Below are 15,006 nucleotides of genomic sequence, written 5' to 3'. Positions count from 1 at the left end.
TCCTGACAAGTATTTCATATGAACGAACCCTAAAAATGTTGCTCCACTTCAGCAACTTAACGTTAAAAAACAGTAACACAGTATATATACCTTTCTTTCTGTTTGTCTTTGGGTATCACATCTGACTGTGCTCAGGGCTTATCCCTAGCTCAGTGTTCAAGGGTCACTTTTAGAGAACTTGGAGACTATGTGGGATGCTAGGGATTGAACCCGGGTCAGCCATGTGCAAAGCAAACATCCCACTCACAGTACTACTGCTCTGGACTCACATATGCATTCTTTTTGTTTGTTTGGTTGGTTTTGGGGTCACACCTGGTGGCGCTCAGGGGTTACTCCTGGCTCTGCACTCAGAAATCGCCCCTGGCAGGCACAGGGGACCATATGGGATGCTGGGATTCGAACCACCGCCCATCCTGGATCAGCTGTGTGCAAAGCATATGCCCTATCACTGTGTTATTTCTCTGGCCCAACACGTATGCATTCTTTTTTTTTTTTAATAGTTTTTGGGTCACTCCTGGCAACGCTCAGGGGTTATTCCTGACTCTATGCTCAGAAATCGCCCCTAGCAGGCACAGAGGACCATATTGGATGCCGGGATTCGAACCACCATCCTTCTGTATGAAAGGCAAACGCCTTACCTCCATGCTATCTCTCCAGCCCCACGTATGCATTCTTAATTGGCATCTGTTACAAGTGAGTGTCAAAATGAATTTCCTTTCCCTGGCAGCTTTTAATAAGTCAACAGAAAATTCCCAAATATAACAAACTCCTACCTAAATTCCAACACCCTTAAATAGGATTTCCATTTGTTATTTATTAAGTGATGAATTAAAATATACAAAGTAATAATTACAAACATCTGCTCAGAAAATTCTGAATAGGGTGCAATTCCAAAAATTTTATTTACAAATAAAAAGAAAAGATACCAGTAGACACATATAGGCCATTCACAAAAACAATGTAAAACACAAGAATAAAAAGCATAGGCAAATCATAAAAACGCAAATTAAAATACCACTTTTTGTCAGACAGATTGGCAAAGACTCAAAATTTATCAAGGAAGTAAGGGAAAGCAATCTTATAAATTTCTAATAGACATAATTTTGTTTTCTTCTTAGTGATGCATCAAAATATCTTTAAAGTCCATATATACCTTTGACCAGTATTTCCAAACTTAATAATTACTTTCATGAAAATAATGGACAAAGGAGTACAGATGTGTATAAAAAGGAGATAATATGGCACTACTGGCAAAACAAAATCAGTCTAACAATAAGGGTTTGATTAAACAAATTTTAGTACTTCCAAACTAGGAATTATTATCAAATCACAGCAGATTATTATAAATTTTGTAATCCCAGTTAAATAAATTTTAGTACATCAAACTATGGCTTATTATTAAAAATCACAGCAGGATATTATATATTCTATAATCTCAGTACTTTTTTAAAAAACACAGTCACATCAAAACATACCTGCATAGAAAAAAATCTAGAAGTATACACCACAAAATGTAAGCAGTGATTGTGTCTGTAAAAGAACAGTGGAATTATTTGTCTTATGTTTTCCTTCTTGTTTATCTATGCCACCTAGAATTTCTTTTTATTTTTTTAAAGTTTAATACTTTAACCCATCTCTGCCAATAAGACCCCCCACACTGGCCAGCCAGTGGTATTCCCCCCAGGAGGTGAGCCCTACCCAAGATCAGGGGGAAGATTATATAGGGAAGGAATATAGAGAGGTTCCAGCTTTCTGATGATCCTTAAAATGATTGCTATTGGGACCAGAGTGTGGTGCAGGCAGTAGTGAGTCTGCCTTGCACGTGCTAGCACTAGGACAGACCTCGGTTGGATCCCCTGGCATCCCATATGGTCCCCCAAGCCAAGAGCAATTTTTTAGTGCAGAGCCAGGAGTAACTCCTGAGTGTCACCGGGTGTGGTCAAGAAAAGGAAAGAAAGAAAGAAAGAAAGAAAGAAAGAAAGAAAGAAAGAAAGAAAGAAAGAAAGAAAGAAGAGAAAGAAAGAAGAAAGAAAGAAAGAAAGAAAAGAAAGAAAGAAAGAAAGAAAGAAGAAAAAAGAAGAAAGAAAGAAAGAAAGAAAGAAGAAAGATAAAGAGAAAGAAAGAAAGAAAAGAAAGAGGGGCCGGGCAGTGGCGCTAGAGATAAGGTGCCTGCCTTGCCTGCGCTAGCCTAGGACGGACCGCGGTTCGATCCCCTGGCGTCCCATATGGTCCCCCAAGCCAGGAGCGACTTCTGAGCGCATAGCCAGGAGTAACCCCTGAGCATCACCGGGTGTGGCCCAAAAAACCAAAAAAAAAAAAAAAGAAAGAAAAGAAAGAAAGAAAGAAAGAAAGAAAGAAAGAAAGAAAGAAAGAAAGAAAGAAAGAAAGAAAGAAAAGAAAGAAAAGAAAGAAAAGAAAAAGAAAGAAAGAAAGAAAGAAAGAAAGAAAGAAAGAAAGAAAGAAAGAAAGAAAGAAAGAAGAGGAGAAGAGGAAGGAAGAAGGAGGAGGAAGAAGAGGAAGAAGAAGGAAGAAGAAGAAGAAGAAGGAGGAGGAGGAGGAGGAGGAGGAGGAGAAGGAGGAGAAGGAGGAGGAGGAGCAGGAGGAGAAGGAGGAGAAGGAGGAGGAGGAAGAGGAGGAGAAGGAGAAAGAAGAAGAAGAAGAAAAGAAGAAGAAGAAGAAGAAGAAGAAAAGAAGAAGAAGAAAAGAAGAAGAAGAAGAAGAAGAAAAGAAGAAGAAGAAGAAGAAGAAGAAAAGAAGAAGAAGAAGGAGGAGGAGGAGGAGGAGGAGGAGGAGGAGGAGGAGGAGCAGAAGAAGAAGAAGAAGAAGAAGAAGAAGAAGAAGAAGAAGAAGAAGAAGAAGAAGAAGAAGAAGAAGAAGAAGAAGAAGAAGAAGAAGATTGGCTATTGTTAGCATACTAATGCCACCTAGTATTTCTATGAGTGTGAATGTACACACATAACAGTACATTTTCAAAAGATCAGCATAAGGAACCCAATTTAAGGAATCATCACTGGGATCTGAGAGACAGCACAGCAGTGGGGCATTTGCCTTGCATCCAGCCTACCGGGAGGGACCCAGTTCGATTCCAGGCATCCCATATGGTGTCCCAGCCTGCCAGGGGCAAATCTGAGTGCAGTACCAGGAGTGACCCCAGAGCACCCCTGGGTGTGGCCCAAGGACCAATCAATCAATAAATAAAGTTTAAAAAAAATAAAGAAGTATCACTATAATAACAGAATTTCAACATTCCCTTAATACTGATGCCAGGCAGAATTATTATCAAATGAAAGTCTTAATATGCAACAGCCTAGATTTTTGTTTTGCTTTGTTTTGTTTTGGGGCCACACCCGGCAGTGGCACTCAGGGGTTCCTCCTGGCTCTGTGCTCAGAAATTGCTCCTGGCAGGCTCAAGGGACCATATGGGATGCTGGCGATCGAACATAGGTCAGTTCCAGGTTTGCCGCTTGTGAGGCAAATGCCTTGCTGCTGCGCTATCACTCTGGACCCACAGCCTAGATTTTAAACAGCTCTAGGAATATACATGGAAGAATACTATTCAGGCTATTTTGGTGGGGGAGGAGGCCTTTCAAGCAGTGCTCAGAGACCTGGGGGCAATGACCCCACTTCTTTGGGCTCAACCTAAGGATGCAGAGATGCCTGGGGCCCCCCGGAAGTAGCAGTGGTAGTGTTTGGGGGGTTCTCATGGGGGCTGGGTTTTCAAGTTGGGCCCTAGCAACTGTTTATGGACCTGACCACTTAGCTCTCTCCTATTCAAGCCTTTTAAGAAAACGAAGAACTCCGAACTCCCCCAATAGAAATGTAGTATACAATCCTAAAGCTGAAAAAAAAAAAATCTCATTGCTTCAAGTTGCATGTCAGCTTCAACCACCTTTTTTATACCGGAGCAATGGCGCAGCAGTATGGCATTTGCCTTGCACGCTGCTGACCCAGGATGAACCTGGGTTCGACCTCCGGTATCCCATATGGTCCCCCAAGCCAAGAGTGATTTCTGAGCACATAGCCAGGAGCACATAGCCTGAGCGTTATCAGGTGTAGCCCCAAAACAAAAACAAAAACAAAAATGAAACAAACACACACACACACACACAAAAAAAAAAAAAAAAACCAGAAAAATAGTAGCTCAAAAGCTGAACACATGCTTTGCGTGCAAGAGGCCTTAACTTTTCCCCTCAGGTTTGGATATTTGATGGGGGGGAGGAACTACATGAATAATATAGTGGGGGAAGTTGTTTTTGTTTGGGGGCTACACCGGGTGGCACTCAGGGGTTACTCCTGGCTCTGCGCTGAGAAATCACTCCTGGCAGGCTCGGGGGGACCATATGGGATGCCGGGGATTGAACCCAAGGCTGTGCCAAGTTGTCTACATGCAAGGCAAACACCCTACCTGCTGTGCTATCATTGCTTCAGCCCCATGAATAACATGCTTAACATAGGGCTTGAAGTAATCTCTACCTTCAGGTGCAATTTGTAGCCAAATCTCGAGAAGCATAGGGAACAGCTGGTGGCCACGGGCATTAGGAAGGGATTGTCGGCCATGCCTGATTCAACATGACCTAAAACATCACTAAGTAAAGCTTCATTTAATCTGACCCATCATTATCCCCACTATAAATCATCATTTGCAATTGTGTTGACTGACAAAATGAATGATCGCTTCCATCTGTCTAGAGTCGAGCATGAACCTAATTATTCTAATGGCACTCACACAATTAATGGCAGGGATCCATTCAGTCATTTAGCAGCGACTTCACACCTACAAGTTTTGCCAGGCATGTCTAATAAAGCTCCATCTATGCATCCAGTGGGAACTGAAAACAACTTATGAAGGCTCAGGAAGCTCTAATTATAGTCATAGCTATATGGTCTCTTTAAGCCTACATGAGTAATATCTTGGTTGAAAGTATGTAATGTATATATATTGGTTTTTGGATCACACCCAGCAGCGCTCACGGGTTCCTCCTGGCTCTATGCTCAGAAATCGCTCCTGGCGGGCCCGGAGAGATAGCACAGCGGCGTTTGCCTTGCAAGCAGCCAATCCAGGACCAAAGGTGGTTGGTTCCCATATGATCCCCCGTGCCTGCCAGGAGCTATTTCTGAGCAGACAGCCAGGAGTAACCCCTGAGCACCGCTGGGCGTGGCCCAAAAACAAAAAAAAAAAAAAAAAAAAAAAGAAATCACTCCTGGCAGGCTCACGGGACCATATGGGATGCCGGGATTCGAACCACTGTCCTTCTGCATGCAAGGCAAATGCCCTACCTCCATGCTATCTCTCCGGCCTGAAAGTATATATTTTTGCACAAAAAAAAAAAATATTTCCAGAGGTCAGAAGGACAGGTTGTACCAGCAGGTAAGTTGTTTGCCTTGCATGTGGCTGACCCAGATTAAATCTCAGCATTGAGCGCCCCCGGGAAGTGAGTCCTGAGCACAGAGCCAGGAGCATACCCTGAGCACTACTGGGTGTGGCCCAAAAATATGTATCAATATGTATATAAATACATACACATATTTCTAGTACATATTTTAGAAACTAAAACACAGATCATTGTGTAAAGGGAGAGAGTTCGTGTTAATGGGTACATGATACCAGACCATAATATGCAATTACATGGCTACTGTTATACAGAACAGAGATCTCCTTGCTATACTGGCAGCTCTAACATTTGTCTACTCACTCAATACATACATGGCAACCACATGCCATGAAAACTATTCTAGAGCCTGGAAAAAGAAGGGAAGGCTTTGTTTCCATGGAGTATACAGTATAACAAAGAAAATTAATGTTAAACAATTATTTTGTGTGTGTCTGTTAGTTTTGGGGTCATGCCCAGAGGCGTTCAGGGGTTACTCCTGGCTCTACGCTCAGAAGTTGCTCCTGGCAGGCACGGGGACCATGTGGGATGCCGAGATTCGAACCACCATCCTTCCTGGGTCGGCTGCTTGCATGAGCAGCCACCCTACCGCTGGGCTATCTCTTCAGCCCCAAGAGCCCAGAATATTCTAAACCCCATATTAGAGAACTATCAATGGCTTTGAGAAAGTCTGTGCTGCAAAGGAATTAAAGGCCAGGTGAACTGGGGACACGGAGGGAAACATTACTTCCTCAAATCCCACACTGGAAAAAAAATTAGTTACATCTTTCTCAGTTTGTAATCAAAAGAAACAAAATGTGTTTTCGTATTAAGATATAAGACCATTTTAATTAAGGTAAAGTTAAGCATATTAAGATTCTTAGAGAAGGGGGCCGGGCAGTGGCGCTAAAGGTAAGGTGCCTGCCTTGCCTGCGCTAGCCTTGGACGGACCGCGGTTCGATCCCCCGGTATCCCATATGGTCCCCCAAGCCAGGAGCAACTTCTGAGCACATAGCCAGGAGTAACCCCTGAGCGTTACCGGGTGTGGCCCAAAAAAAAAAAAAAAAAAAAAGATTCTTAGAGAAATGCCAAGGCTTAAGAAAAATAGTTCTTTCAGCTACAGCAGGGGCCAGAGTGATAGTACAGTGAATAGGGTGTTTGCCTTGCACAGGCTGACCCAGGTTCGATCCCTGGCATTCCATAAAGTCCCCCAACCCTGCCAGGAGTGATTTCTGAGAATAGAGCCAGGAGTAACCCCTCAGTGATGCTGGATGTGCCCCCCCCCCCAAAAAAAAAGGAAAGGAGGAAAGGAAAGAAAAGGAAAGGAAAGGAAAGGAAAGGAAGGGAGGGAGGGAGGAAGGAAGGAAGGAAGGAAGGAAGGAAGGAAGGAAGGAAGGAAGGAAGGAAGGAAGGAAGGAAGGAAGGAAGGAAGGAAGGAAGGAAGGAAGGAAGGGAGGGAGGAAGGGAGGAAGGGAGGAAGGAGGGAGGGAGGGAGAGAGAGAGGAAGAAGGAAGGAAGGAAAGGAGGGAAAGAAGGAAGGAGGGAAGAAATGAAGGAAGAAAAGGAGGGAAAGAAGGAGGGAAGGAAGGAAGGAAAGGAGGGAAAGGAGGGAAGGAAGGAAGGAGGAAAGAAAAGGGGGAAGGAAGGAAAGGAGGGAAGGAATGAGGGAAGGAGGGAGGAAAGGAAGAAAAGGAGGGAAGGAATGAGTGAAGGAAGGAAAGGAAGGAAAGGAGGGAATGAAGGAGGAAAGGAAGGAAAGGAGGGAAGGAAGGAAAGGAGGAAAGAAAGGTAGGAGGGAAGGAAGGAAAGGAAGGAGGGAAGGAAAGAGGAAAGGAAGAAAAGGAGGGAAGGAGGGAGGGAGGAAGAAGGAAGGAAGGAGGGAGGGAGGGAAGGTAGGAGAAAAGGAATGAAGGAAGGAAAGGAGGGAAAGAAGGAAGGAGGAAAGAAATAAAGGAAGGAAAGGAGGAAAGAAAAGGAGGGAAGGAAGGAGGAAAGGAAGGAAAGGAGGGAAGGAATGAGGGAAGGAAGAAAAGGAAGGAAGGATGGAAAGGAAGGAAAGGAAGGAAGGAGGGAAGGAAAGGGGGAAGAAAGGAAAGGAGGGAAGGAAGGAAAGGAGGAAAGGAAGGGAAGGGAAGGAAGAAAGGAAGGAAGGGAAGGAGGTAAGTAAAGAGGGGAGGAAAGGGGGAAGGAAGAAAAGAAGGAAAGGAAGGAAAGAAGGGAAGGAAGGGAAGAAGGGAGAGAAGGAAAGAGGGAAGGAAAGGAGGAGGGAAGGAAGGAAGGAAGGAAGGAAGGAGGAAGGAAGGAAGGAAGGAAGGAAGGAAGGAAGGAAGGAAGGAAGGGAGGGAGGGAGGGAGGGAGGGAGAAGGGAGGGAGGGAGGGAGGGAGGGAGGGAGGGAGGGAAGGAGGAAGAAAAGTCTAAAGCCTTATAAGCTATAGCTCATTTAGAAAACCCTTCTGGTATTTCCTGCACCCTATATTTAAAAATAACTTTATTTTAACATTGATATGACTATTTCACAGGATGACATTACTAGAAAGGTTTTCCATCTACAAAAACTGCCACCTACTCAAGCTATATCCGAATTGTAAGCATTCTGAATACATCAACAAATCCTTGATATGTATGTCCATAAAATCTATTTTGAAGATAACAAGAAAAAACCTGCCCTGCATGCAACCAAGTTAACAATTTTCAGAATTTTCAGAACTTTCACTCTAATCCTAAAACAACCTGCCTATGCAATCACTGCTTTAACCAATCTATAGCATATAAGAATTCTTATCTAGAGGCCGGAGCAATAGCATGGCGGTAGGACATTTGCCTTGCATGCAGCCAACCCAGGATAGACCTGGGTTCAATCCCCGGTATCCTATATGGTCCCCTTGAGCCTGTCAGAAGCAATTTCTGAATGCAGAGCCTGGAGTAACCCTTGAGCACCACCAGGTGTGGCCCAAAGCCACCACCACCCCTGCCCCCGTTCAAAAAAAGAACTCTATTAGAGATTATATGCTAATCAGATTACTGTCAGAAGAAGCGCTGAATCAAAATGTTCCCCAATTTATGACCCAAGCACCATAAGTAACATAAACCTTAACAGAAACTCACCTGATTTATTTGAAGCATGTTAAGACAATATTGACTGCTATATCCTTCAGAGTTCCAAAAACTAGAAAATGAAAATGGAGAAACAAAGTCCAATTTAGTTGGTGATCTCAAAGATTCGCAATTGAAACTTAACGCATTGAACAAGAGCCCAAGTGACAGAACAATGAGTAAAGTTCTTTCCTTGCATACAATCAACCCAGATTCAATTCCCGGCACCCCATTTGGTCCCCTAAATCTGTCAGGAGTGAGTGATTCCTGAATGTAGACTCAGGAGTAACCCCTGAGCATGGCCCCCCAAGTAAACAAAAACAAAAACAAAAAACAACAGAGGGGCCAGAGAGAAAGCACAACAGTAGGATGATTGCCTTGCATGCAGCTGATACAGGACAGACAGTGGTTCAAATCCTGGCATCCCATCTGGTCCCTTAAGCCTGCCAGGAGTGATTTCTGAGCACAGACCCAGGAGTAACCCCTGAGTGCCGTCGGGTGTGGCCCAAAAACACCCCCCAAAATATATACACTGACCCATATCAAAATAAAATGAATTTGATCTATAGCAGGAAAAAAGCTTCCCTGCAATGATAGAATTATTCTCTATCTGTGCTGTCCAATCAGGCAGCCATAAATTTTATGTGACTACTGAATAGTTGAATGCAGCTAATAAAGGCAAAATTTTTTCTTGAATATTGAATTTAAATAACTACATATGTCTAGAGCTAAATAGTACAAACTTAGACTAAACAAAATCTCTTCGTGTTCTAGAATTTTAAGACTTCCTAGCAAAATTGAAGCTATTAAAAATAAATATTGGGAAGCCGGAGAGATAGCATGGAGGTAAGGTGTTTGCCTTTCATGCGGAAGGTCGGTGGTTCGAATCCCGGCATCCCATAGGGTCCCCTGAGCCTACCAGAAGTGATTTCTGAGTGTAGAGTCAGGAATGACCCCTGAGCGCTGCCAGGTATGACCCAAAAATCAAAATAAAATAAAATAAAATAAACGGGGGGGGGGGCAGAGCAATACCACAGTGGTAGGATGTTTGCCTTGCACATGACCAACACAGGACAGACCCTGGTTTGAATCCCGGCATCCCATACAGTCCCCTGAGCCTGCCAGGAGCGACTTCTGAGCACAGAGCCAGGAATAAACCCATAAGTGCCACCAGGTGTGGCCCCAAAACCAAAAAAAAAAAAAAAATCACAATATTGATCCATGTCATTTTATTTAGGTTTGTCTTCCTCTGGTCCTGACCTTTGTCCCTCAACAATATTTTTTTCATGTAGTAAATCTCTTCTACTTATATTTATATATAGGTACATATGCATATGTATGTCTAAAATATGATCTATAAATATGTTCATACATGTGTGAAATACTCATTATAGTTCTTAACATGTATGCATACAGGACCTCATCTATGTACATTTTCAACTCATATACATATACATAGGACCTCATATGCATACATTTTTCAACCTGACAAAAGGAGGTCAGTTCAAGATGGCAAGAGATGGGCCAGAGGGGGGCCGGAGAGATAGCATGGAAGTAAGGCCTTGCATGCAGAAGGTCGGTGGTTCGAATCCCAGCATCCCATATGGTCCCCGAGCCTGCCAGGAGAGATTTCTGAATGTAGAGCCAGAAGGAACCCCTGAGAACTGCCGGGTGTGACCCAAAAACAAAAGAGAGAGAGAGAGAGAGAGAGAGAGAGAGAGAGAGAGAGAGAGAGAGAGAGAGAGAGAGAGAGAGACGGGCCAGAAAGATAGTAAGCAATGAACAGTGGTAGGTGTGGTTCATAAAAAGGATGGCAAGGGGGCCAGAGAGCTAGCACAGAAGTAGGGCATTTGCCTTGCATGCAGCCAACCCTGTATGAACCGTGGTTCAAATCCTAGCATCCCATATGGTCCACCGAGCCTTGCCAGGGGTGATTTCTGAACAAAGAGCCAGGAGTCCCTGAGCACCACTGAGTGTGACCCCCCACCCCCCCCCCAAAAAAAAGAATGGCAAAATACTTTTTTGTTTTTTCATTGAGGATAGAGGAGAGTAGGGTCACATCCAGCAGTGCCCAAGCCTTATGCCTTATTCCTGGTTCTATACTCAGAGATCACTCCTGGCAGAGCTCTTCTGGCATGATGGGATTGAAACCAGGTTGGTCATGTGCCAGGCAAGCGTCCTATCCAGTGTACTGTTACTTTGACACCTCGGACCTGTTTTGAAGCTATTTCTCCCAATAGAGACATGAGCACCTCTTTAGTTTTTGGTTTTTATTTTTATTTATTTATTTATTTATTTGGTTTTTGGGTCACACCCGGCGGCGCTCAGGGGTTACTCCTGGCTGTCTGCTCAGAAATAGCTCCTGGCAGGCACGGGGGACCATATGGGACACCAACCACCTTTGGTCCTGGATCGGCTGCTTGCAAGGCAAACGCCGCTGTGCTATCTCTCCGGGCCCAGTTTTAATATTTCTTAAGAGACCTGTCATATTACAGAAACAGCACAAGGCATATGCATTTTATTATTTTGGAGGGGCCACACCCGGTAATGCTCAGGGGTTACTCCTGGCTTTGCACTCAGAATCAACCCAGCTTGGGGGACCGGATGGGACACCGGGGGATCGAACCGCAGTCAGTCCTAGGTCAGCGTGTGCACGGCAAATGCCCTACTTCTTGCGCCACCGCTCCAGCCCCAAGGCTTAGGCATTTAAATTACTCATTTAGTCATGGTAAACCCTTTATACATTGAGAGCTTTTCCCCTTTTCTTCTTTTATTTGTTAAAATGACTCTCCCCCTGTGATACTGGGGACCACGGGGTCATTCCCTGCAATACTAGGCCCATTGAAGCAGGTCCTAAAAACCCAGTGCTCTGGGCGGGAGTGCTTGGGGGTCACCATGTCCTCATCCAGAATCAGTTGTGTGGGCAGGCAGGGTCTGAGATCAAACTCATGCTCTCAAGCACGTAAGCTATGAGGTCCAACCTCTTCACCCTATCTTCCCAATGCTATTTTTAATCCTTAAAAAGTAAAGTCCCTGGAGCTAGAGAGATAGCATGGAGGTAGGGTGTTTGCCTTGCATGCAGAAGGTCGGTGGTTCGAATCCAGGCATCCCCTATGGTCCCCCGAGCCTGCCAGGAGCAATTTCTGAGCATAGAGTCTGGAGTAACCCCCGAGCGCTGCCGGGTGAGACCCAAAAACAAACAAACAAACAAAAAGTAAAGTCCCTGAGGTAGTCAGCCTCTAACTATATACACTAGAAGTTTCCATAATTTATAGCAGATAGAATGATACCATATCGAAAACAGTATTGTGAAAGGGCTACACCCCATTTTAGTTTTATGGAGAGTTTTTGCGAGGGGGCCACACCCGGTGGCACACAAGGGTTACTCCTGGCTCTGAGCTCAGAAATCGCTTCTGGCTTGGGAGACCACATGGGATGTTGGGGATTGAACCCAAGTCTGTCCCGGATCATCCGCATGCAGGGCAACTGCCCTACCACTATACTATCACTCTGACCCCTGCTGCACCCCATTTTGGAGTTTGCACACCCTAGCTAGAAGTAAGAAAAACCAGCTGTTATATTATGAGTTTTAGGCAGACCCACAGGGCAAAGAATTATGAGGCCTCCAGACCACAGCCCAAGAGAAACTGACCTTCAGTCTAAAAATCCCCCACAGATCTGAGTCATGCCGAAAGCCCCTAAAAGAGCATGGAAGTGGCTCTTGTCCCCCTCCCCTTGAGATTTCAGAAGCTATCAAGCCCTTTAACAGCCTCCTCAGAGGCCTGAGCCATAAGCTCTAAGCCCAGCGACTCCCAAGTTTTAACCCACAGAAACTCTAGTATGGGGGCCAGAGAGATAGAACAATGGTAGTGCGTTTGCCTTGCACATGGCTGACCCAGGACAGACCTGGGTTCAATCTCCAGCGTCCCATATGGTCCCCGCAAGCCAGGAGCGATTTCTGAGCACAGAACCAGGAGGAACCCCTGAGCATCACCAGGTGTGACCCAAAAACCAAAACAAAAATGAAAAGAAAAGAAGAGAAGAGAAGGGAAGGGAAGGGAGGGGAGGGGAGGGGAGGGGGGAGGGGAGGGGAGGGGAGGGGGGGGAGGGGAGGGGAGGGGAGGGGAGGGGAGGGGAGGGGGAGGGGAGGGAAGGGAAGGGAAGGGAAGGGAAGGGAAGGGAAGGGAAGGGAAGGGAAGGGAAGGGAAGGGAAGGGAAGGGAAGGGAAGGGAAGGGAAGGGAAGGGAAGAAACAAAACTCTGGTATAACTGTGTTTACTGATTAAAGGCTTCGAACTCTGGGGTCATTTGCTTTACAACAGAAATCAAGTCAATCCTAAAAAATAAAATAAAATAAAATAAGAAGAAATTAAGTCAATCTTGTACTAAGCCTAAAATTCTATAATCCCCTGTTTTTTTAAATATTGACATCCATACACAACAAAAATATCAATACTCCCTCCCATCAACTAGAGCAACTGTGTGTAACTAGCATTGGAAAGTGCTAAGTTATGAAACGAATGTTTACATCTTATTCAAAGGCTTAAGTCCCCGTGGCCAGAGAGATAGTACAGCGGGAGGGTGTTTGCCTTGCATGCAGACCCCAGGACAGAGGGTGGTTCAAATCCCGGCATCCCATATGGTCCCCCAAGCCTGGCAGGAGTGATTTCTGAGCAGAGCCAGGAGTAACCCCTGAGCGCTGCCGGGTGTGACCCAAGAGCCAAGAATAAATAAATAAAACTTAGAAACTAACTACAATCTATAACAGAACTTTGAGGCAACTAGCTATTTTAAAATTATACTTTCTCAACAAACAAATCATATTCTATTTACATCAATAATTTACTACTGGGCCAGAATGATAGCACAGTGGTATGGCATTTGTCTAGCATGTAGTCAACTCAGGAAAGACCCAGTTTGATTCCCAGCATCCCATATGGTCTCCCGGGCCTGCCAGGAGCGATTTCTGAGTACAGAGCCAGGAGTGACCCCTGAGCACCACTGGGTGTGGCTCAAAAAAAAAAATCAATCAATCAATCAAGTTTAATAAATAATAATTCACTCTTATGCCACCAACAATTCAAAATACAAGTGGAGTAAGTCTATATAATACCTCATTTCTTCTTGAAAGACATCCAAGTCACTGACCTATATTGAAAACAATTTGATAAAGTATGAAGACCAACTGTACAGAACTGATAAGAGTACAAAACAATACCGTCTATATTTCATAATACCTTTACCTTTACCCTCCTGCCAATAAAAGTTTTCAGTCATATTTCAGTGCCATGACAGGTAGGTACTTTTAGTGAAATAATGTCATGTGTTATCTGGTCAGGCAGCTTAGGACACAATATTCCAAATTCCAAGCTACTCAATGAAAATAGGAAGGACTGGAGCCAGAGTGGTGGTGCAAGCAGTAAGGCATCTGCCTTACTAGCTTAGGATGATCCCCCAGCGTCCCATATGGTCTCCCAAGCCAAGAACTTGGGATTTCTGAGCACAGAGCCAGGAGTAATCCCTAAGTGTCACTGGGTGTGGCCCAAAAACAAAACCAACAAAAATAAATTAGCACCCTTCCTATAATTAATGATCTCATCAATCAAAAATCTTGATATAAGAAGCAAAATTGGGAACAGAGGGGCCGGAGAGATAGCATGGAGATAGGGCATTTGCTTTGCATGCAGAGGACAGTGGTTCGAATCCTGGCATTCCATATGGTCCCCCGAGGCTGCAAGGAGCAATTTCTGAGCATAGAGCCAGGAGTAACCCCTGAGCGCTGACAGTTGTGACCCAAAAACAAACAAACAAACAAAAAATTGGGAACAGTGCAATAGTACTATAGGTAGGGCATTTGCTTGCATGCAGCTGATCTGAGTTCGATCCCCAGCATCCCATATAGTTCTCCAAACCTGCCAGGATGATTCCTGAGACAGAGCCAGGGGTAGCCCTGACCACCACCAGATGTGGTCCAAAAATAAATGAAATAAGAAACAAAAAGCTGGGGTCTGGAATAAAAGCACAGCAGAAAAGGCATTTGCCTTGCATGTGATCGACCTGGGTCCGATCCCCAGTATCCCATATGGTCCCCTGAGCACTGTCAAGAATGATGCCTGAGTGCAGAGTCAAAAGTAACCCTGAGGAGCCAGAGCAGTGGCGCAGCGGTAGGGCATTTGCCTTGCACACAACCGACCTAGGACGAACCTGGTTTCAGTTCGATCCCCATATGGTCCCCCAAGCCAGGAGCAGTTTCTGAGCACAAAGCCAGGAGTAACCCCTGAGCACTGCCAGGTGTAATCCAAAAACCAAAACCAAAAAAAAAAATGACTTATAAATATAAATTGCAATTATTTGCGGAGGAAGTCACATCTGGCAATGCTCAGGACCAGTGTTCCTGGATGGCAATGCTTAGGAACCATCTGGCATGGTGGGAATCGAACCCTGGTTGCCATATGCAAGGCAAGTGCCCCACCTGCTGTATTATTTCTCCAACCCAAAGCTGAGGGGTTTTCTGTTTTGCTTCCTTTTTGTTTTGCGCCCACAC

At 44.7% G+C, this 15,006-nt stretch overlaps 1 protein-coding gene across 6 annotated transcripts in view; it reads right to left on the bottom strand.

Moving 5' to 3' along the window:
- The window catches only part of STAU2 (staufen double-stranded RNA binding protein 2), a 310,007-nt gene that overhangs the window by 291,373 nt on the left and 3,628 nt on the right, over positions 1 to 15,006 (bottom strand). For all 6 annotated transcript variants that reach the window (XM_049781812.1, XM_049781810.1, XM_049781813.1 and 3 more), the window contains one exon: positions 8,476 to 8,536. In XM_049781812.1, coding sequence (XP_049637769.1) covers positions 8,476 to 8,493 — 18 coding nt within the window. In that variant the 5' untranslated portion in view covers positions 8,494 to 8,536. Of the gene's footprint in view, positions 1 to 8,475; positions 8,537 to 15,006 lie in introns of those variants that run through there.

The sequence above is a fragment of the Suncus etruscus genome, chromosome 10 (genome assembly GCF_024139225.1).
Source record: "Suncus etruscus isolate mSunEtr1 chromosome 10, mSunEtr1.pri.cur, whole genome shotgun sequence".
Lineage (NCBI taxonomy): Eukaryota > Metazoa > Chordata > Mammalia > Eulipotyphla > Soricidae > Suncus > Suncus etruscus.
Note: the sequence above shows the minus strand (reverse complement) of the source record. Positions and strands in the feature narration are given on the sequence as shown.